Here is a 22,913-nt window from a genome sequence, read left to right as displayed (position 1 = left end):
ACAGAAGTTAGGGATTGTTGGAAGCTAACACGATTCTTTTTAGGTCATGAGGCTAACTGGGGCACAGCCTAAATACCTATAGAAGAGTCCAAAGGCTTTGGAACATTTACATGTATTAATTTTTTAAAACGAGGATGGAAATATACCAGCCATTTTGTCATCTTGCCTGCATTCTCATATAAGATTACAACTGCACTGCATGTACCATGCAGTAGGATCCGGTGCAAAGGCTAACTTCAGACCAGATGTGTACGGGGGAGTGGAGATAAAAGCAATGAGTAGTGATGAGACTTCAGCTATAAGCCGCCCACAAATAATCAGATTTGTTGCTTTGTAACCACATCTTCTACAGACTACTGTACTATTTGGTGAAAGCAAAAAAAAAAAAAAAAAGGCAGAAGATAAATTCCCTTTCTTAATTGGATAGATAACTTCTAATGCCTATTAAGTCTGCCCAAAGATAAGTGAAAGGAACCTTTAATAAACCAAGTAAATGAATGAAGAGAGCATTTACTACAAAAATATATATATTTTTTAATATACGAGTATACTTTATGAGAGTCAGGTGACTTTTTATAATAAAAGATATTTGTGAAAAGATCATTTTTCTCCGCCTGCTCAGAAACTTTACATCTCTTATCCTTCAAGGAGAAATGTTGGTTTCAGAAATCCTTTCATGAATTAATAAAATGAAATATCGCTTATGTGGATGAAACTAAAAGCTAAATTAAATATGCATATTTAGTATGATATGAGAATTTGAGAATAACGTAAGTCAATGTTTTATTACTGGTGTACAGCCAGGACGTGTTGTAGATGTGTCTTTCAGTCTGTAACATCGGACCTGGCTACAAAGAAACAGATACTCCTCATCATCAAAACCAGCCTGTTCTGAGGTGAAAGGAAGAGTTAAACTAGATATGCAATTTTTTTGACAAACTGCACTTGAAAATTTACACCAAATATTGAGCTTCACACAGTTTTACCACCATAGTGATGTCCAAAACTTAACTCTATGTGGTAAGCAATGAAGCTCAAGGTCATTCTGAATCGGCATCATACTACTATAGTTAGACTTCTCCTGCCCCCAACCCTCCAAGTCTTCCAGTGTCTCCTAAAGCCTAAATTCTTCTATGGTCCTGATTTATGCACCTGAAGTAGCATCGACTTTTTCAAGCCAGAAATTAGTGTTTGGTAAGTTGTTCTTCAAGTTCTAGAAACAAGGATTTCTCAAGCTCTTATTCACTCAAAATCCCCCCTCTATACATATGGAGAATACATGATTGGTCATGCGTTCCATAGTCTCATCTGCTTCTTTCTTCTTGGCTCCTCTTCTAAATCCTATGCCCTCTTTCTCCTTTCTTCTACCACAAAATTTATCATAGTAGTGAACCCTGACTGCCTCGGATTCGTCAGGACCTCGTTGTTCTCCTCCAGCTGGTTTAATCTGGTTTCCATTACCCTCTGCTCAGTGGACATTTCCAAAAATGTAGTCCCAGACCAGCAACCTCAGCATCACTTGGGATCTTGATAGAGAAGCAAATTATTGAGCCTCACCTCAGAAACCCTAGGGATGGACCCAGCAATCTGAGTATTAGAAACCCTGCTGATGATCGTGACGCGTACTAAAGTTTGAGAACCGCGACTCCATGGAGACTGCTAGCATGATGGTTACCATGGTAATCAAAACCCGATTCTCATCTCTCATCTTTCATCAGTAGCTGAAGAACACCCCTTCATGTGGGAACTCATTCCTGGTGCCTTAGACACTGCTCTCCCTTAGTTTTCCTCCTATTTCTTAAATTGCTCCTTTTCATCCTCTTCCCATTTCTTCCTGTCTCCTTAATGCAGATTTTCCAAGGAGTTGCTACTGGCTCTCTGCTCTTCAGTCGCTACACCCTGCACTGGGAAATTCCATCTTCTCCCTTGGATAAAGTCATACATTTATGCCTTTGGTCCCCAAATTTTATTCTTTAGCTTTATCTCTAGCTTCCACTGTTTTCCCATCAGCTCCAACGGCCTTCGGGGCATTAACGCCTCAAAGACCTTCTGTGAGCTATCACACAGAATTATTAAAATGAAGATCACCTTTGTCATCATTCCTCTCTCTCTTCTGGATGTCCCTTCTTTTTACTTTCAACCACATTTTCCAAATCCCTTAGCTATGGGAATCTATTTCACTTCTCGACTCTCAATTCCAAATACCTGCCAAGTACTAAGTCTTTCTGTCTATCATTTCGCAACATTCCTCGTGTACTTTGCCTCTGTGCTCTGTAGATTATTTTTCATCCATCTAGAAGGCAGAACTATAATCTAAGTGTTCTTCAGAGTGAAAGCGCGAGAGAGATTACAGAAGAACTTTCTAACAGTCAGAGGTACCCACCGACGTGTTTGGGAATTCTGTCTCAAGATATTCAAACATGGGCTAACTGACCAAACAGCATAGGTTCAAGTATGTGACAGTGGTTAGACTTGATGACATTTGATACCCTAGCCAGCCTTGAGATAGCACAGTTCCTTTTATCATTTTTTTTCAAGCCCGCGTTGCCCACGCCTCCTTCACAGTGTGAGCAGATGTTTCAGCCTCAAGTCTGTCTGATCCTTTAGGCAGACCTGGTTTTTCTATGCTTCTTTTCTCTGTGATCTTTCCCCCCATTCCAATCCTCACACGCATGAATGGAGATTATTTCATTCACTCACTCCACCTACTATTTGCTAATAGTTGGATGAGCTATTCTTGCCTTCTGGATATCTATGTCATAGATATAAGGGGTCAATGGGAGAATAGAGAAGAGGCATCATTTAACCTGGTCAAAAGGCCTAACCATGTAGACTGAGTTTTAAGGACTGAATGGACATTACCTTGGTGAACAAGAAGGGAAAGAATCTTCCAGAAGGAAAACTATACACAGGTACATAAGTCTGAGTAAGCATAATGGTGTTTGCAAGCCATGAGTGGTTCAATATGGATGAAGCAAAGAGTGATGGTAGGAGAGAGATGTATGAAGACAACTTACAGAGGGCTGTATTTTAAGAGGACGGCTTTAACTTCCCATCACAGGGAAGCCAACAAGTGACATGATCATATTTGCTACTTAGGGAGATGACTAGAAGAGAGTTTGGAAGAGGGTCAGAACAGAGGAGGGAGATAAATTGATATAAAATAGGCGAGAGGTGATGAGAGCTCAGCTAAGGCAGTGGGGGTAGAAATGGTGAGTAGTGTTTGGATTCTACAGGTATTCCTGGGGCAGCACCTGTAGAACTCGAAAGACTGATTACACGAGGGAGCAAATCATCTAGAATGGCCCTTGGGTTTTAAGTTAAGTGACTGTGTCGAGAGTGGACAAGGCCTGTACAGGGAATATAAATGGAGAAAATGACAAGTGAAATCAGAACAGAGTTAATGGACTCGTCGCTTGAGGGCAGAAGAAAGGAGAGACTAGAGGAGACGGATAACAAGTTTAGAAGCAGAAAGGAGGTGGGAAAAGATACAAGGTTATTATTATAAATGTTACATCTAATAATCACTGCTACCGTTTATTGAAGATCTACGTATTAGGTATTGAACCTCACAGGAACCCTTGAGAATGATGACTAGTGTCTTCATTTCACAAATGCAAAAAAACTTAGGCTAAAATACGTGAGGAAATCTGCCCAAAGTCAGCCAGTACCATGATTTAAAGATTTATGTTTAGTATTTAATGAAGGCTGTTTGGCAAATTTGAACAAGAGTAAGCCTTCTCCCCACTTCTCATTCTTTTAGGCATTTGGAATGTACTGCATTGAACAGACTGAAACGGTATGGACAGACTGGATATTTCCACTGTGCCATGAAAGTTGGGAGAATCTTCTCTTCACCTTACTGAGTTTCTTTCAGATTTTATGTGATTTAAGTTTTAATTCGCTCCATCCATAATCACGCACATTCTTAATTTATTGTGAAGGTGGAGATGGACCTATCACAAAGACCAGTGGTTTTCAAAGCATGGTTCCAAACTGGCAGCATTAGTCTCGCTTTGGGAACCTACAAGAAATGAAAATTCCCCAGGACCACCACAGACCCCCTGCGGGGCCCAGTGATCTGTGTTTTAACAAATCCTCCAAGTGATTCTGAGGCTGGCTGATGTTTAAGAGCTACTGAGAACTATTGACACAGGCTAAAGGGTTGCATAAGGCTTTTATAGTATGTACATATTATGCGACAAGGGACTAATCTAAACTGGGATGAATTCAAATGCCACAGCTACTGCCTAATGAATGCCCTGCTAAGGATACTGCACAGGGAAATCTTGGGAAAGCATAACATCTTAGTTTCTTTGGATGCCAGTTCTCACACCATGCTTTGTTCAGTGTATGTGCATCTGAGTAACGCCACTAGGAAATACCAATTACTCTTTTACTTATCACTATACATAGCACAAATAGAGTGAACTTGAATCTTAAATCCCACAGAACTGAACTAAGTATGTGATTTCCAGGGAAAGGCAGTGGTGTTCAAGTTTAATCATCACCTCAGCTCAGGGTGAACGGTCACATAAGACCAATTAGAAATAAGACTGTCAATCACCACAACACAATCAAAGTCAAGGACAGAGCTGATGCTTCCTCTTTCTCCCTGACTTCGCAACAAACAACAAGGAGAAAAAAGTTTGGGAAAGATATAGTACAGTAAGGATTTTTTTTGCTGGGTGTGTGGTAAAAAAACAAAAGAGGGTAGGAAGGGCTCCTGAATGAGGTAGCACATCTACATACTTTATTAACAAAATATTACTAACACAGCCCCGCCCACAAGGGAGGGCGTTTAGCAATCATCAGCTTTTTGAAAAGGGGATTGCACGTCAAGATTTCAAGTTACGTATAATGGAGGGTGGAAATTGTGTGGAAAAAAGTAACATTCAGGCCAAAGATACTCTAAGCAGCTGGGATGTTTGGTAATTTATCTAAGAGAATGGGCTTAAACGAACAAAAACAGCCCCAACACACCACCTGCAGATGAACTGTGTCTTCCCAAGTGTGAGGAAGTCACAGAAAACACTCTGAGAGGAATATTTTCATTTTTGCTTTTTCTTTTTCTCCCGGCTAACCTGAAAGAGCCATTTTTGGAATGTACACAGTTTCCCCAGGTGACTAAGGCCCATCTTCCCCAGCATGTACTGTCATTGCTGGAGCACACAAGGCAACAGTCAAACAAACAGTATCACGACAGAGCATGCTACTAACCTGCTCATGAACTTGTACCGGCGGGGCAGGTAATAGATTTTTCTCCTGGAAGAACAGCAAAAATGAAGCCAGTCGAGAAGAAAACCCATCGTCAGTTACAGTTTGAACTAGCAAGGAAGGAAAGGAGATTGAAGATAGAAGCCTGTAAGAGGTGAAGAAGAAAAAACTAAAAAGAGATTAACAGTGAGAAATGTTGCGGGAACGTCGGGCATGCATTTTTTGAGTCATGAAATCTTATGAAACGTTTCCCATTGATACATCTTCCTCTCCTCATTACCATAATTTTTATGGTTGCCACTTGCCTACAAAACGTGTACAGGGTGATGATTTGGAGTAATTGGTATTTGTATGGATTCAGCTGAGATCAGCTTTTTTTCAGGGATGCAGAGATGCAGAGATGCACTGCCAGCCTGCTGACAATGTACGTAATTTAACGGGACACTATTAAATTTCTCTAGCACTTTACAGAACGCTTCTCACATTTGATATAGTCGGGGTAACATAAAAATATAGCTTTTTAAAACCAGTATGGGAAGAACACTAACTAGTCAGTACCAACACCCGGTTGTAAATAACCACACTAGGGCAGACTGCCTAATCGGTGGCTCTGGTTATAGGTGAATTAAAGAGTAAACCAAAGAATCCTGGAATTTTTTAAATCGAACTTAAGCAGGATCTGTCACACTTCCATGCATCTGCAATTTTTAACATTAGGCAGTCTGAATAAAAAGAATATGTGTTAGACGGTTTATTAAAATGCAATCTCCCGTTCCATATTCTGGGCCTCAACCAATGTCGCCGTAATAAAACTGAGGCAGTTTATGTGTATTCTGAACTGTCACTGAGCTATCTGGCTTTTGGAAAATGGAAAGTTTCTATACCAAAGCTTATTTTTCCTATCTGTGAAAACTTAAAATGCAACCATGTTTTTAACAGGCAAAACTATAGGGATGATAAAAAGATCAGCGGTTGCCAGTGGGTTGTGGTGGGGCCAAGGGGGAGGGATGAATAGGTGGATTGCAGGGAAGTGTTTAGGGCAGGGAAACTATGCCATATGATACCATAAAGGCAGATACGTGACACGATGCATTTGTCAAAACCCATAGATCTGTCTGACACACAGAGTGAACCCTAAACTATGGACTTTAGTTAATAATAATGTATTAATATTGGTCCATGAATGATAAGAAATATACCACACCGTTGCAAGATATTAATAATAAGACTGAGTGAGGTAAGAAAGGGTATATGGGAATACTCTGTACTATCTACTTGATTTTCTGTAAACCTAAAAATGCTCTAAAAATAGTCTATTAATTTAAGAAAAGCCCCATGTTCATGGACACATAACTATTTAAGAATAAAGTCTCACTGGCAATATCCCACAAGAAACCTATTCCTCAACTTCCTTTTAAACACTGTAAGAATAACGATGCAAGGAGACTAACCCTGGAATTTAGAAGGACAGTCTGCAGAAAATAATAAATACAGATGAGATTGTTAGGGGCATTTACATTCAGGCAAATTGGTGTTTGTATATTTTATTGAAATGCTATGGCAGGGCAGCTCCTCCTTTGGAAATTCTTATATGTCCTTAAATAGAGTTATTTGTTTGAAACGCTGGATGAGATGATAACATAAGTTTTAAATGCATCAGGTTGCATCAAGTGAAATTATGCTCAGATAAAATCACATCAATATTAATGAGGCCTATTAGTGTTCACACATCAATAGTATCGTCTCCTAAAATTGTTGTCCTGCAGGAATCTCTACATTTAAGAAGAAGATTAGTATTCAGAGATATGGTTTTCATTTTATTGCTTGGATCAGTCTCTTCATGCTGCATGAGAAAAGTATTAGTGATCTTGCAGATGGCACTTTTCCTCTAGGTAATGAGACTGCCAGGCCCTTCACACAGGAAATCCTTCTAGGTACAAAGGGAACATGCTGTGCATTAACACTGCTCAGGTTTCCACCATCTGCTTGGGTTCTTGGCTCCAGATGTGTGTTCTGGCAGAAGATTTTGTGAGATTTCTACTGAGGAGGGGGTATCAATTTCACTAAGTTTCACTACCTTACTTTAATCAAAAGATAGACTTTTGGCTTTGTTGGCTACAAGATGCTGGTATGATATTTGACTCCACCCAGGCATATTTTGTAGTGGTCCTTATGTGCAATATATTATTAATCCATATTAGATAGTTATAGCATTGATAACTGGCTTTAATTAATTATAATTGTAGTGTAATGATTTTCAATGGAAACTAAATTGCTATTCCTGCTCTCTCTTAGTGATAAACATTCATATTTTAAATCTTTGGGTTCTTAGATTTTCTTCATAACATTTTAAATTCAAAGATGAGAACTATATTTATCTCAATTTCTTTGAGAATCTGCCAGGAGGGAAATAGATGCTAGAAATCCCAGCCTCTATTTTGACTTAATACTAGAACATAAAGGCCAACAAACAAAGAAAATAATACCCACCAGGGAGATATATTACAGGCCTATGAATGCAAATAGCCCTTCTCGAAATGTGCTCCTAGCTCCTCTGTTTCTATGAATGCAGCTGATTCTTTGTCTCTATTACTTTCTACAGTTCATTAAGAGGCAGATTTTAGAATTGGCACTAGTTTGCCACTTTCCTATTGTCTGACTTGATCTTATTGGCAAATTGCAAACCCAAAGTATGTAATTCTTTATTCCCTTTGGAACTGTCCTTGTTTCTAAATCCCTCGCCCAGTTCCATTATGGACTTCCCACACATCTTGGCAATTATAACGTCAGGTTTAATACATGATTTTATTTCCATCCAGCAAATGAAGATCACTTTTCCTTAATCTACAGGGAAAATAAGAATGTTCACTTTAAGATGAAGGTAAATTATTCCTCGTAAACAACTAAGCAATCCACACAAAGTAGTTTCTATTCTTCTTGGAATAAATATCAACGCTTATCTTTGCACAGTATTTATAAAGTGGCACTTTAAATTTTAAAAATAGGTTGTTTTTAACAATAGAGCACATTTTCATGAAATTTCTTGGATGTGTTTCCATAGGAGCAGATTTTAATGTTTTCCTGGAAGGGACCTGTCAGTAATGACCATGAATACAGCCTAGCACTGCTGATACCTGGAGTCTGGCCCTTCAATGCAGCAGTACACGAGGCTTCCAAAAATGGCGCTGTGGAAATGAAAACGCTACTTAGAAAATTCTTTTTCACAGGCACTAGTAATAGCTACCTGCTAAGGAATGAATCAGCCAGGAAATTTCACAAAAAGTCATGAAATCATTATTGGCCATGAAGACATATTGCACTTCCTAAATATCTGAAGAATTTTCTTCTGTAATAGCACTGCGTTTCAGTTTTACTCATTCTGAGAGAAAGAAGAGCACATTACATTTACACCGAAGCGGCAGAGTCGGGGGAAATATATTTACACCTACCTGAAAGGCATTCTTACATTCATTTGTTCTGCGTATCTTCCAAGCACTTCCCATGGGGCATGCAACTTCACAAAGATAATGTCACTATTTATTACAGAGGACTGAAACAGAAAAAAAGAAACTAAATTGAAAAGTATATCCAAGTCTCCTACAGTTTAAGTTGGAACTTAGAATGCAAGAACTTGTATGGAGTTCGAGTTTGTGGCATTCTTCAACAGTAAACTGGGCTGTTAAATGCGCGTCTATTCATTCAACAAATATACCACTGGGTGTCAGGCCCTGGAGAACCAGCTGTGAGAAAAGAGATATGAATGGCATTGACATTCTGCAAAAATATATTTAAAAAGATGGCAAAAAGTTAAAAAGAGGAGGATAATTTCAGATAGTGATGAGTGTTCTGAAGGTAAAAAAGTAATGGGAAACAGAATTACGGGATGGGGTCACATACTATTTTGGAGAAGAAGTCAAGGTTTAGGCCCTCTTTGAGGAGAGGACACGTGAGCTGAGATGTAAAGAAGGAGCCAACTGGGTAAAGACCATGGGATCAGTGTTTCAGGCGCAAAGGTTCTAAGTTCAGAAATCGTTCGGTATGTCTTATGTTTGAGGGACAAAAAAGAGAGTAGAGAGACTGAGTGTAGGAATCAGACTGGCACAAGAGGAGGCTAAGAGAGTGAGCAGGGGCAACAGCGTGCAGGGCTTCACCGGCCATGACCAGACGGCTGGAATTTATTCTAGGGACACTGACAAGCTGTTTGGATTTAGGTTTCCAAAGATCACTCTGGCTGCTGTGTGGAGAATCAATTACAAGGGAGAGCTGCAGTGGAGGCAGAGAGAGGGAGAGACGCTCTGATCGTCCAGACCGAAGAAAGTTGTTGCTGGTGGAGAGATAGAGGCGCCTAAGAGATGAGACTTAAAGCTGGGTCAGTATCAGGCCATGCTTTCTCAAAGGAGTACGTTCTCTGGCCCAAAATCTTTGCCTTCTGTGGGTTTTTGTTTGTTTGTTTGTTTTGTCAACACAGAACTTAGGGAAGTAAAACTAGGACTTCGCACCTTGATAAACACCTAACAGGTTTTAGCCTATGTCTCTGGCCAAAGAGACATCTCCAATGATGAGATTTCCTTTGGAAGTCATTTCCCAGGGCGAGGGCTGGGTTGTGGACGAAGGCAGAAGATGAGAAAACAGTGAGCCAAACCAGTTTAAATAAGCAACGTGGCCAACGATTTATCCATCTCTTCTTCACACAGGGTCGTTCTGGACTGCATGTCATTTAAAGTTTTATAGTTTAAGAATGTTGACATATGCTAGGCCTTTGTGGCTCGATTCTCCTTATAATAGTATTTAGAAACAATCTAGTATTTTTTCGCAGCTGGCAAAAATAGCCGCTCAACTTTGGGCTCTAACTGGGGTCAATTTGTGCTACAGGGAATTGTTTTCCAGTTGTAGATGATGTACAATTGTAATCATTTCTCATGTTTTCATTTAGGGTTTTTTTTGCAAGGCTTATAAATACTGTACTTAATTCATAGGAATGAATATCCTCAAGATATTATAAAAAATCAAACTGGTCTAGCTACAATGTACTCAGAGTCGCTGGTGATGCTGAACTTCCCATGGGGAGGAAGGCCAAGGCCCAAATCCACAATGCTGGAGGGGTGGGGGCACTCTCTCACATTGCTCTGAAAAATTCAAACTTTCTGGTAGTTCAGCCTGAAATAAGTTTTTTCTCTTTAGGCTTAGGACAAGCAGATTTCTACCTAAATGCCCTGAGGAAAAGGGATGTTCCCATTATTCATGGCTGATTCCTCCAGGCGTAGCACAGCGCCTGGTTCAGAGGGAGCACACAACCAGTATTTGTGTACTTCATGACTATAGTTAGTGACATGTGAACAGTTAGTCCCGGCGCATGTGAGAGCTGTGGGTCCTGTGAAGTGATTGTCAATGAAATAACTCTTGGTGCCAACATCCCGAGTTGCTGAAGCAAACACCAAGGGAACGAACGGACAAGTCAGGAACCCCTGAAGATGTGATGACCAGTGCTGTGTCTGCACAAAACGCTTGTCTGTGCAGTAGCTTATTACATTCAGTCTTCCCAGCACAGGGGCTTATTGCTAAGTAGCCAGGAGGAATGACCTCATAGGTGGCAATGTCTGTCCAGAACATACAGAAACATGGCGCACACAAAAAAAACCTCTCCATCCTGTCCCATTCATGTCTGCAGATGCACTGATCCGAGATGCTCTCACAGCTTATCAGCTGAGCATTTCTGTGCCTTGGAAAAGAGTGGCACTTGTTTTTCAGAAACAATACAGCTCTTTAAGTTATAAAGTGGAAAAAAATAATGTATTTCCTAAAAATGGGTCTTTTTGATTATATTAAAGGTATACTTCAGAGTCTGGGATGGTTTTATGGCTTCCTCATTTGGAAATTTTAATTGTGAGAAAGGAATTCGTCGGATTCACCTAGCTTTCCTCCAAGATTCACTGTGGTTTCTCTCTCATCTAGGAGAGAAACAATAAAAGCGTGCAACACGGAAGACAATACGGGAATAACTAACTCTTGACACAATTCACAGAATCAATCATACTTTGATTTAGAGCAGAATATAATCTTAGAATATACTTTCTTCATGGAATTACTTTGATTGCTAGTTTTACAGAAAATAAACCATCTAGTGGACAAATAAGCATTCATATATCCCCATAAATGTATAAAAACATTAATAATACATTAGTATATTGCACTTTTAAATGCCACATGTCATGGAAAAGCCAAGTTCATTATCGGAACACACACTGAGTCAACTAAAATTCTCCGCTCAACCATTTTCTGTATAAAAGCACAGCTGTTTTGATTCATTCAGCATGATAAAAATGACTTTTTCTTATTATTTCAATTATAATAAGACTCGACTTATTATTATTATTTTTTAGTGTTTTGGAAGCACTAAATTTTGGACGTACTTTTACACATTACCTTATTTTATTCCCACATAAACCTTGGAGAGAGGCTTTCCTTCAACTTCTTAAAGGAGGAGGGAGAGACTATGGGAAGGCACTTGCTCACAGCCAAACAGAATGTTTATTCCAGACAGAGCTGAGTCCTTACCCGCATCCCTTGGCTCCCTTGTCAATTTTACCTAATAAACTCTGTGGCTTAAGTAAATTCATGGCTTTGTACATGTATTAAAGATGCACAATCTCCGAATTGTTTATCAGTTTATACAAACTAATCTGAAAATAATTTCCTATTTTAGAAAACAAAACAAGAAAAACAAAGAGCAAAATTAAGCTACTAATGAACTGAGAATTTATGTGAAACTACTAAAAGGTATTTTGATAAACTTGAGAAAAATGTTACCTGAATTCCCTTGTATGATAATAAATATCTATTCTTAGATCCTGTGTGTATGCATACACATGTGCCCAAGCGTGCGTGCGTGTGTGTGTGTGTGTGTGTGTGTGTGTGTGGGGAGGGGGCTAATTATTTTACTCAGTCTTTCAAGGACACACTGAACTTCAGCCCAGAAAAATAAATGTGAAATAGATGATTGCTTTGTATGGCTTATATATCACTCTTTTCTCTATGGATGAATGATTATGCTACTGTGTCTAAATAGGTTTTTCCTCATTATCAAGTATTCCTTTCCACATAAACAAGTGTACAAGTGCCAAAGTGAAGAAAAATTAAAGTGGCTTTTTTGAAACCTAGAGTTGTTTCGTTAATATACTGCAATAAAGATCCCTTAGGTTAGAACGTAGGGAGAAGAAAAATGACCGTTTACAGGAATCTGGGAAATATCCTTAGAAGAAAAATGGGAGAAATTAAATAGCAGTGTGGAAACTACCTGGAGTAGAAATAGATATGATTCACAGAAAACGTTCCTTTTCTTTCCTTCATTCAACAAGAACGTATTGAACACCTTCGATGTAACAGGTGCTAGGAATGCGAAGATATATAAATCATGGTCCTTGCCTTGGTATGTCACGATTTAGTAAGGGAAAGTTAAATAAGGCAACAGTTAGGAAAATAAGACATAGCAGGCTATTATCTAATCTAAGCAATCCATCTCTCAAAGACATGTATACAGATGTACCCATCTCTATATCTCATGACCCCTGACACCACTGCTGAGACGGGGACACTAAGGGGCAAACAGGTTCAGCTGTGGGGGCATGGAGACAGATCATAAATTCAGTTTTGGAAGTGTTAAGTTCAAGATACCCATAAAAAGATGTCTTGTGAGTAGTTAGATAAATGAATCTGGTGCTCAGGGGAGCAGTCTGGGTCAGAGATACAAAGTAAGTGTGGCTGGGATATAGACAATATTAAAATCCGTGGGACTGAATGAGGTCACCCTGGGAGAGAGCATAGGTCCAGAACAACATTGGGAGTTGAACCACAGCGGTTAGTTAGAAATTCAGACTCTGAAGGTTGGACTGCACACATTCACATGTCATCCTCTTAACAGCTCCGTGATCAAGCTCTCGGACCTCTCTACGCCTCAGTCAGTTCAACCGTAAAATGGGAAATGATAACAGTATCTTCTGAATTGTATTAAATGACATGATACAGGTTAAGAGTCTCACAGTTCATTTAAAAACATGTTAGTAATCATTATTTTCAAGAAGGGCCACACCATATTGGTGGTGGTGATAAGAACACAGCCCTCACCCAAGTTATAACCTGAGAAGGAGACAAACAAAGAACCAGTATCTAGCAAGGATTTTCTAGTCTTTGACTAGAAGGCTAAACTAGAAGAAACCCTGAGAAACCCAAATCCTGTCTCCTGTCCCTCCACAGTCCCCAGCACCTGCTAAATGTTCCTCTAGGGACATTCATTTACTCATCAACATTCAGTAGACCAAATTCCGACCCTCACGGAGTTTAAGTTTTATTGGGGACACAGACCCTCAATCAACACATCTGTAAGGAAATAGAAAGTGGTGGTAAAAAGGAAATGCTGTTTTAGATAGAGTAGTGTGGACGAGCGTTTAGCTAAGGTGACACTTGAGCAGAAATCTGGAGTGCAGAGAAAGGTTTCAGTATCCAGGGAGACAGCATTCCAGGCAGTGAGAAGAGTCAAAGGCAAAGGGCCTGGGGCAATAAATATACTTGACATTTCCACTTATAGAGCATGAAGGGTCAAATCAGGGTAGTCACATGCATCTGTTCTGTATCCCTTTAGGCAACTACCTGGATATCTCATATTCATAACTATGCTGTTAGTAAAACAAAGCAAAGCCCTGAAATGCTGGGGTAAAAAGGAGATATCGATTTCCAATTGGGAAGTCAGATAAGCCTCTTGGAGGAAAAATAATAGTGGTAGAGGTGGGAGCACTACATGCTAGGTAGTGTTTTAGGGCTTTTACACACATTAAATAATCTGAACATCACACCAGCCCTATGAAGCAGGTATCATTACTTTGACTTTCTGCAGACAAGGAACGAAAGCACAGAGATTGGCTAAGATCACACAGTGAGTAAGAAGGGAACCCAGACTGTAACCAGAGACAGTAGGGCTTCAGAACTGCTGCTCCACAGGAGGAAAGTTGGGGCTAACGTGAATGCATTTTCTCATGGATTCCATTCCATGGCCATTTTGGTTTTTGGAAAAATGCTTAGCTAGCTATTAGAACCCAGGGTACAGTGTATATAGTTCTCACTATGTTCTAAAATGAATGCAAAGCCAGAGGTAAAGACAACCTTGAAGTCTAGTTCTGCCACTCACAATCTGTGTTTCTGGATATGTTACTTAGTTCAGGAGACTCGGTTTTCTCATCTGTAAAATGGGGATAACAATACCCATCTTTCAATGTTGTTCTGAAGCTGACACAGTAGGTGGTTTGATAAGAAAAATAATTTCTTTCTATCTCCCTGTTACTGAATGCTCAAATGGACATTCCACCAACCCATAGCTGATGCCGGAATTTCTTGGTGGATCTGGAATCTAGTCTCAGAAATGGATGGAGAAGTGTACATTTCTGGAGGACAACAGGGCTTGAAGTAATTGTTAAGCAATTTCAACTTCTCTCAGAGGGGCTGCCACCTAATCAGCTGTGTGTCAGTAGGTAAATGACTTGTACTTTTCTGAGCTTCGGTTTGCTTAAAAAATGAGGGCATGTGTCCCTAAAAAGACTTTTGTATTTTTTAATTTTTCATTTCCTTACGGATGCATCAGAATTTGTGAATGTATTTCATTTCAGCAGATTTTGATGCGATTATCTCTCCACAACTCATACACACAAACACACACACACACACACATACACACACTCACACTCACACTCACACTCACTCACATACACTGACTATACCTCTGGTGGAGAGAAGCCTAGGAGGTGTTCTAGGTTCTTCAATGGTCACAGAGCTCATTCCCTAAAGATGACATTAGCATCAGCAACAGGAAGTCAGTGTGTGAAATGGCCACTCACTAACACTTAGCAGATCTTTAAATAAGGTTCCCCTAAGACTCAATTCCCCTAGTCTCAGCTACCTGTTCTTCCTCGGTGATCTCATCTCAATGGCTTCAGATGTCACCTATCATCTGATGTCTCCCAAATGCATAACTTTGGCCCAGACCTTTCTTTCAAATTCTAGATCAGCATAGCCAATGGGCAACATGATATCCACCTTCAGTGTCTCATCAGCATATCAGACCTGACATGTCTAAAATCATCTGCTTCTCTGACAAAACTCTTCCTCAGTGGCCCCAGATTCAGGAAATGGCAGAGCCATCCCCCCACTCACTCGAGAGTTGCCTCTGACGTCTCCTTTTTTCCTTACTCCACATCCAGTTAATTACCACGCTTTATTAATTCTACCTCTTGTATCACTCTCAAAACCACCCACTTCTCTCCATCCGCACTGCCATCCACCCTCCTTTAAGCCACTATCCTGTATCTCCTTGAAGACTGCAACAGCCCTGTAGCTGCGCTCCCTCCAATTCCATTCTTGCCTTGTGTATTCTGACATTAGAGACATCTTTAAAAATGCATGTGATCTATGGTTTTTCACGGCTCTCTTGAAAATCACTCAAGTGGCCAACGCACGATCTGGCCACTCTCTTACCTTGCACCACTGGGTTTCAGTCACAAGGGGCTTCTTTCTTTTTTCCAAGTTGACAAATCCTGAGAATCTCAGGATTTTCTCATATACTGTTTTCTCTGCCTGGAACATTCTGCTCCATCAGGTCTCAAGTTTGATGCTGAGCAGAATTCTAGAGGGCCCTCAAGATTCCCACCTGGCCAGTGTACACGTCCTGAATAACCACCTTTTCTTGAGTGTGGGCAGAATCTGTGACTATGAGGGGATATCATTCCTGTGACTGGGATACTAATCTGTTGACTATGAGTTAACCAAAAGGAAGATTATCTTCGATCGACTTGAACTAGTCAGGTGAATCCTTAAAAGAGAATCTGCAGGTCAAACTGAGTCTCCTGCTGGTTTGGAAGAAGTGGGCTACCGTGTTGTGAAAGCGCCTATGAGGGCAGGAAATCATGAGTGGCCTCTAGGAGCTGAGAGCAGTCCCCATTTGGCAGCCAGCAAGAAATCGGGGACCTTAGTCCAACAACCGCAAAGAACTAAATTCTGCCAATAACCATGTGAAAAGACCTTGAACTCCAGAATAGGATGCAGCCTGGCTGACAGCTGATGGCAGCCTCATGAGATCCTGATTGGAATGCACAGTTGAGCTGAATCCAGACTCCTGACCCACGACAACTATGAGATCACAAATATATGTTGTTTTAAACCTCTACGTTTAAGGTAATCTTTTATGCAGCAATATAAAACTAATATAGGTCATATTTCAATTGATTCTGTAACTATATATTTCACTAATGTCTCTGGAAGACCATACATCTTCTCCACAGTTGTATTCCCAGCACCCAGTATATTACTAAGCACTTAGTCACTGAGAATGAATGTTTCCTGAATTAATTTATGAGCTTCTTGAGATCTAGACTATCAATATGAGAGCAAACTTTCTCATATTATTGATTATCTTGTTAAAACACTATTAGACAGAAAAAAGTTCATATTTTTGCCACTACGAAGATTTCAACATGGTGTAAATTCATGGGAAGCTCGAATAAACATTCTTCTAGGCCACAGTCAGGAGAGGACTAGTGCTAAGTTGCTAAGCACAAATCTTCAAGTATTTCATTAAGCAAACACTGAAACAACTCGGTTACTCTGCATCAACACTTTTGATCCCTACATCAAGCCTAGGAAAATTACTGCATCAGGAGAGCTGAAGAAAATCAATGTTTGGTGTATCATTCAGGATGAACTAAGTTAGGCTGCTGCAACAAATATCTACTAATATCGGTGACTTAACTAGAGCTGTACTGTCAACATGTGGCAATTAAGTACTTGAAATATAGCTAGTCCACATTGAGATGAGCTGTCTGTGGAAAATATCCACTAGATTTTGAAGTCTAAGAATGTCTAAAAAAATGTAAAATACCTCCTTAATTTCTATCCTGATTATATGTTTAAATAATAATTTAGATCTATTGGATTAAGTAAAACATATTAAAATTAATTTAATTTTTTAAACTTTTTATACATGGCTACTAGAAAATTTAAAATTTCTTTATTTATATTGGCTGGTGCTAGAATAAAGGTTTATTTCTAATTTATGCTACATGTCTACTGAAGGTCAGCTCACTGTAGTGACTTGGTGATTCATGCTGATGGGTCACTGTGACAGAAGGAAGGCAGAACTCAGGGGGATTCACCAGGACACATGCCGCTTCTGCACCTAGACCATTGGACAGAAGTAGTTACAAGGTCATGAGTAAGAGAAATTATATCTGATTAGTGCTAATTAATTCACACTGATGTGGAATATCCTTCGTCCATTACCTACTTGGGATCACAGATTCATTGTGTAGAGCAAATATCTTATCTTCCTCACAACAGAACCACTCATAAAGTCATTCCACAAAGGCCTGAAGATAATCTCAGGAACATCCTAGGAACTATGTTGGACCCTAGGGATATGGATAAGACTAAGGCATGGTCCTGGATCTCAGGAAACTTACAGTTCAACAGAGCAACTATTATAAGAACTACAAATAATGTGATGACTATAAACAAAAGTTGGTCTAGTGTCCTCTGGGATCCCAGAAGAGAAAATGCCCATTTTGTGGATGCCCCCTCCATGCGGTAACAAGTCTCCCCTCAGAAGTAAGCAACGTCAATTCTGATCCACACAACTCCAAATGCTCTTCTACTTGTTACAGATCATCTTAACATCTCCTTATTCCTTCAAGGTGGTATATTAGATAAGCTGAACTTGGGAACAACTATATCATCACAGTTATGCTTTATATTATCACAAATGATCAACCCGCTGATAACTATATACAGTTATGACTCAAGCAACAACCCACACATCATTATGTCCTTTGTAAGCATGAAATAAACACTATTGACCCAGAAAGGATAGATGAGCAGGGGTTTACTGCCAGGAAAGAAGTAATTTGACTTTGGAAATACTTTCTTATGCTCTTGGAAAGGATATGACATCCCTCCCAGGTCTATTCTATTTGTCTCTTAGTAGAAAGCTGATCAAAATTAGAGAATACGGTAACAGTGTTATGTAGCAATACAGCTTACAAAGTTATATTTACCTAAAGGTTATAAAAAAGCTGTCAAGAAACAGGGCTCAATGATTTTTGATAACAGAGAAATGTAGCTGATAGATTATACCTCGTCACGTCAACTCCTCATTAGTATAATGATGATAAAACTCCACTGCTTACTTTTAAAGGGCTAAGCCATATATATATATGTATGTATATATGTAACTATAATTACATATTAGATAATATATAGTACTAAATTATACATAAATACATATTAGTATATATTATTACCTACTATATATGTTAATATAATATATTAGATAATGTATTTGAATCCATGTTTTGTAGGTGTCATGAATGTGTCCCCGGCATCTGGCTCTCCTTTCTTTCAGGGCACAATGAAGTCTGAGCTTCCTGACCCACTATAGAAGGCTGGAGCCATATGATGAGCTCTCGCCTTTGAGCTGTGATCAGAAGCCTTGGAGACTGGTGTGAATTCACCTTTCTCCACCACAGAGGCAGGTGTCAGGTGGAAGTTTCTGTAATGCTGGGTCTCTGGTAACTACAAGAGCAGTTCCCTTCTCTCTCTCTCTGCTATTCTGAGATCAAGAACTAAAACCTATTGCCCTTAAGCCTCTGAGATGACAAAGTCTTGAGCAACATGTACAATTCATATAAAGATCTATGTGGAACTTCATGAGATCACAGGGTAAGAGAGAGATAGAAGGAAAGAGGACCCAGCGCCAAGTTGCAGGATGCTCTAACATTTGGAGATCAAACAGAAGAAGAAGGCAAGCCAAGGAGATTAAGAAAGGGCCAATGAAGAAGGGAGAAATCCGGGAAAACATAACATGTCCTCCTGAGGCAAGAAAAGAAAGTTTTGCAAGGAAGGAAAAAGCCACCCTGTGGATGAATGATCTTGACGAGGCCAAAAGGATAACAGGGATAGCGTGACTGCTGAGAGCAGTTTCTGTGGAATGGTGAGGGAGAAAACCCGGACCAAGAGCCTGGTAGGCAAGGAAATGGAGGCACTGATGGCAGACGAATCTTTCAATGTTTTTCTGAGAAGTGGAGAAGAAAAATAGGGTGGTCATTGGTGGAGAATACAGGGGTCAAGGCATTTTTCTTTTTAAGATACGAGTTACAGAAACATGTTTGCCATAACTGAGAGGAAAGACTGATGGTGCAGGAGACGAGACAATGAACAAGGAGCAAAGTCCTTGAGAAGGTGAAATTGGGGGAGTGAGAACTCAGCACAAAATAGGAAGGCAGACGCTCCACGCACAGTAACGAAGGGAAGACAGAGGATGGGGACAGTCACAGAAGACCCTGTCCTACTGCTTCTATTCTCTATCAGAGTGTAAGCAAAGTTATCGGCAAAGTCTGTGTGCGTATGGGGACGGGGTGGCACAGATAAAGGAGAGGAGAGGGTTGAGTGGTGAGAAGACAGTATGAAATAACAGTTTGCGAACTCCCTCACTTATTCATGCTTAGATCAGATGTCACCTTCGGTGAGCCCCTTCCCCAACACCCTGTTTAAAATTACTATCCCTTGGCCCCTAGTATTCTCACACACTATTCTACTTTTTCCTTTGCCATATCGCTTATTGCCTTCTAACATACTATGCTGTTTACTTATTTATCATGTTTATTGTTCACTGCGTCCTTCATTAGGACGTGTCGCAGGATAAGCGCTCTTTGTTTTGTTCACCTATGTATTCCAAGTGCCTAGAACTGTGCCAGGCACTATATCTTTATTAAATGATTAACATTTTTAGGGAGCATTTGAGAGCTTGCTGCCCAGCATGTCATCAGTTTGCTTCAGATAAACTCAAACTCTCATAAAAATTTAAAAAAATAATAATAATGAATGAATGAATAAAAAAAGGAGGCAAAGAAAGGAAGGAAGAGAAAGCAGAAGAGAGAAATGAAGTGAGTTCATTGTTATGGTGGGGGCACAGCAGGCTTATTATCATAGTCGATGCACTTCTCAGTGACATGTTGGAATATTTAAATCCATTCAAAGAAAGTTTTGGTTCCAAGTGTTAGCTCCGAGTATTTAAGGGTTTACTTAGAACTCTCCTTCCCTAAAGAAACTTCATATTAAAGGGATATTATATTTGTTAAATATAAATAGAAAAAAAAAAAAGAAAATCACAATCTAAAATTCAGTACTTAATTGCTGATTGCTTATCTTTGCTTTGCCAACCAAATAAAACTGCGTGACAAAAAAAAAATCAAGACTAGTAGTTTTGCATTCTACTGGAGTTTGTACAGAGAATGGCAGGATGGGCAATCCCCTCCAGGAATCAGAAGGAACACTGGACACCTCAAACATCAAGTATCCATGAGTCACCGAATGAAGGACTAGATTTCAGAAGACCCAGGGGTACTTATTAGAGTCTGAAAAACTGAATCAAGGCAGCCTCAGATGAATGCCAAAGTGATTTACTGCTGTGCAATCCAAAATAATATCCTGGCTAAATCAAGGAACCTACAGACTGTGGAGGAAAAGAGGCCCCAAGAGGAGACCTACTGCATTTCTGAAACACTAATGGACATGAGGTCTCACCACATGTCATTTTCTTTCCCGCCCACTGGACTGCTAAGGTCAGGGAAAATTGTGTGCAGTACAGTTTCATTCTTCTGTCTGCCCTATTCCCAGCTTTCTATAAAGCCTTTTTTAATTTCAAGATATGTAGAAAAAGTCAGAATGGAGGTAAAAGAACTCTAATGAGCAATAAACCATTTTCTCGGAAGACCACCATGATCTTTGTTAAGTTTGCAGGTAATAGCAGGTACTCTGCAGGTATTACAGTTGGTTTAATAAAACCCATAGCCTGAATAAAGCCAGCAATAAGATGACTCCATTTAAATAAAAATACAATGGGATGGATTTGATTGTAAAGAAGCTAAATGATATTACATTGCTTTGAAAAGAAATGACTAAAAAATGTATATCTGACTAGGATCAGCCCAGTTATTAAAGTCTAGGAGAACGATTATATCTGACAAATTACATACATGGGAAATCGCTAAATAAACATAAATAATGTGAAAATCAAGATGAAACGATGAGCCAGGCACTGTGCTAGGCTCTGTGGGGAAACCTGGGAGGTCATGGGATTCCCACTCCAACTGGAGAAGCAGAGATGCACAGAGGAGCCAGGATGCCACCATCAGAAGTTACTGTCCCTTTGCTCATAGTTTCTGGTCTGGAATGCCATGCCCTTCTGCTTTCCTGCTTAGTGAATACCTACTCATCCTTCAAGACCCAGGTCACTTCCTCTAACCTTCCTGAAACCTCTGAAGAGACTGAAGTTCCCTTAGTGCTCTTACAGAAACCCTTCCAACTGTATTCTAATCACCTGTTCATGTCTGTCTTCATTGCTAGTCAACGAGTTCCTCGAAAACTCTGAGCACATCGAAGCAGGTTGTATAATCCAAAGATGGCCTTGCCACATGTCTTCTAGAACCTTGTCACACTCCATCAGATTCCATCGGTGGAATCTATGTCCCTTCCCTTTGATCCTGTCTCTGCTAATGGGCTACAGCAGAAGAAACACTTCTGAGTCTAGGTCATAACATGCATTTCTGTCTAGCTTTGTTGGAACCCAGCCTCCATGTCATGAGGAAGCCTGAGGCAAAGAAGCCTTAGAGAAGCCTATGGAGAGAGCCGCATGGAAAGGACCCAAGGATCACAGCCTTCGGTACTGGCTGAGCTCTTGGCTGACAGCCAACATTAACTGTCCAACCCTGTGAGAAAGCCATCATGAAAGGGGGCCCACGTGACCCCTAGAAGCGCTGCTCTAGCTGATGCCCCACGGAGCAGAGAAAAGCTGTTTCTGCTGAGCCTTAGCCCACTGCAGACTTGAAAGTAAAATAAATGACTATTTTTTTAAGCCACAAGTTTCAGAGTCATTATGCAACGGTAGACAACTAGAATACTTTTTTCAATTTTGCTTCTCCACTGTGTGGCACAGTGCCTGGAATATAACAGATACACAACATATATTTGCATGATGATTGGTGATCTAACACCAAGGAAGCCGGAAGTGGTGGAGAGAATCTTCTTTTATTCTTTTTGTGGGCAGTTGTGGGGAAGCTGTTTTCCACTTGTCTTTCTTTTTGTTTTTTCCCCTTTCCTTGCATCACAAACACATGAGTGTTTCCTCATGCAGGCTTGACTGCTGCTGTCTGACTCTCAAAATAAAGGTTTGCCTCAATGAACTTAGCTCTGCTTTGAACTGAGAGAACTGCCTAGGGTTAGCATCAGAACGAAGGTGTGGGTGTGACACAGGTACTGTGACTGTGGACAATTTGCCCACCATGCCTATGTGAAACACCAGAAAAAACTACTCCGCTATCACCTCGAGGAGCTGTGGTAGGGTCCACGACAAACTTAAGACCTTTTGGGTATGACAGAGAGGAGGCCGGCACAGCTTCAGTGGAGGGACAGGTGGCTAGTCAAATCTGTTAGGAGGAGGGCTGGTGGCTGCCCTTCCAAGCTGGTGGCTTGGAATCTCTGTTTCCTCCTTCTGAAGTCTCCTCTGGTATCGCCAAGGAGAAGCTGGGACTACATTTCCCAGAATCCCCTTTCCTATAGGAAGATGAGGGGTGCTCAGGTGAAATCTGGAAGATGGAAAAGAAGAG

At 40.2% G+C, this 22,913-nt stretch overlaps 1 protein-coding gene across 1 annotated transcript in view; it reads right to left on the bottom strand.

The window, feature by feature from the left end:
- The window catches only part of ANO4 (anoctamin 4), a 348,268-nt gene that overhangs the window by 119,346 nt on the left and 206,009 nt on the right, over nucleotides 1-22,913 (bottom strand). Inside the window, exons 7-8 of the mRNA XM_023527448.1 lie at nucleotides 8,667-8,767; nucleotides 5,221-5,265 (exon numbers count right to left, since the gene is read on the bottom strand). Coding sequence (XP_023383216.1) covers nucleotides 5,221-5,265; nucleotides 8,667-8,767 — 146 coding nt within the window. The remainder of the gene's footprint in view (nucleotides 1-5,220; nucleotides 5,266-8,666; nucleotides 8,768-22,913) is intronic.

This window comes from Pteropus vampyrus, unplaced genomic scaffold, assembly GCF_000151845.1.
Source record: "Pteropus vampyrus isolate Shadow unplaced genomic scaffold, Pvam_2.0 Scaffold16, whole genome shotgun sequence".
Lineage (NCBI taxonomy): Eukaryota > Metazoa > Chordata > Mammalia > Chiroptera > Pteropodidae > Pteropus > Pteropus vampyrus.
Note: the sequence above shows the minus strand (reverse complement) of the source record. Positions and strands in the feature narration are given on the sequence as shown.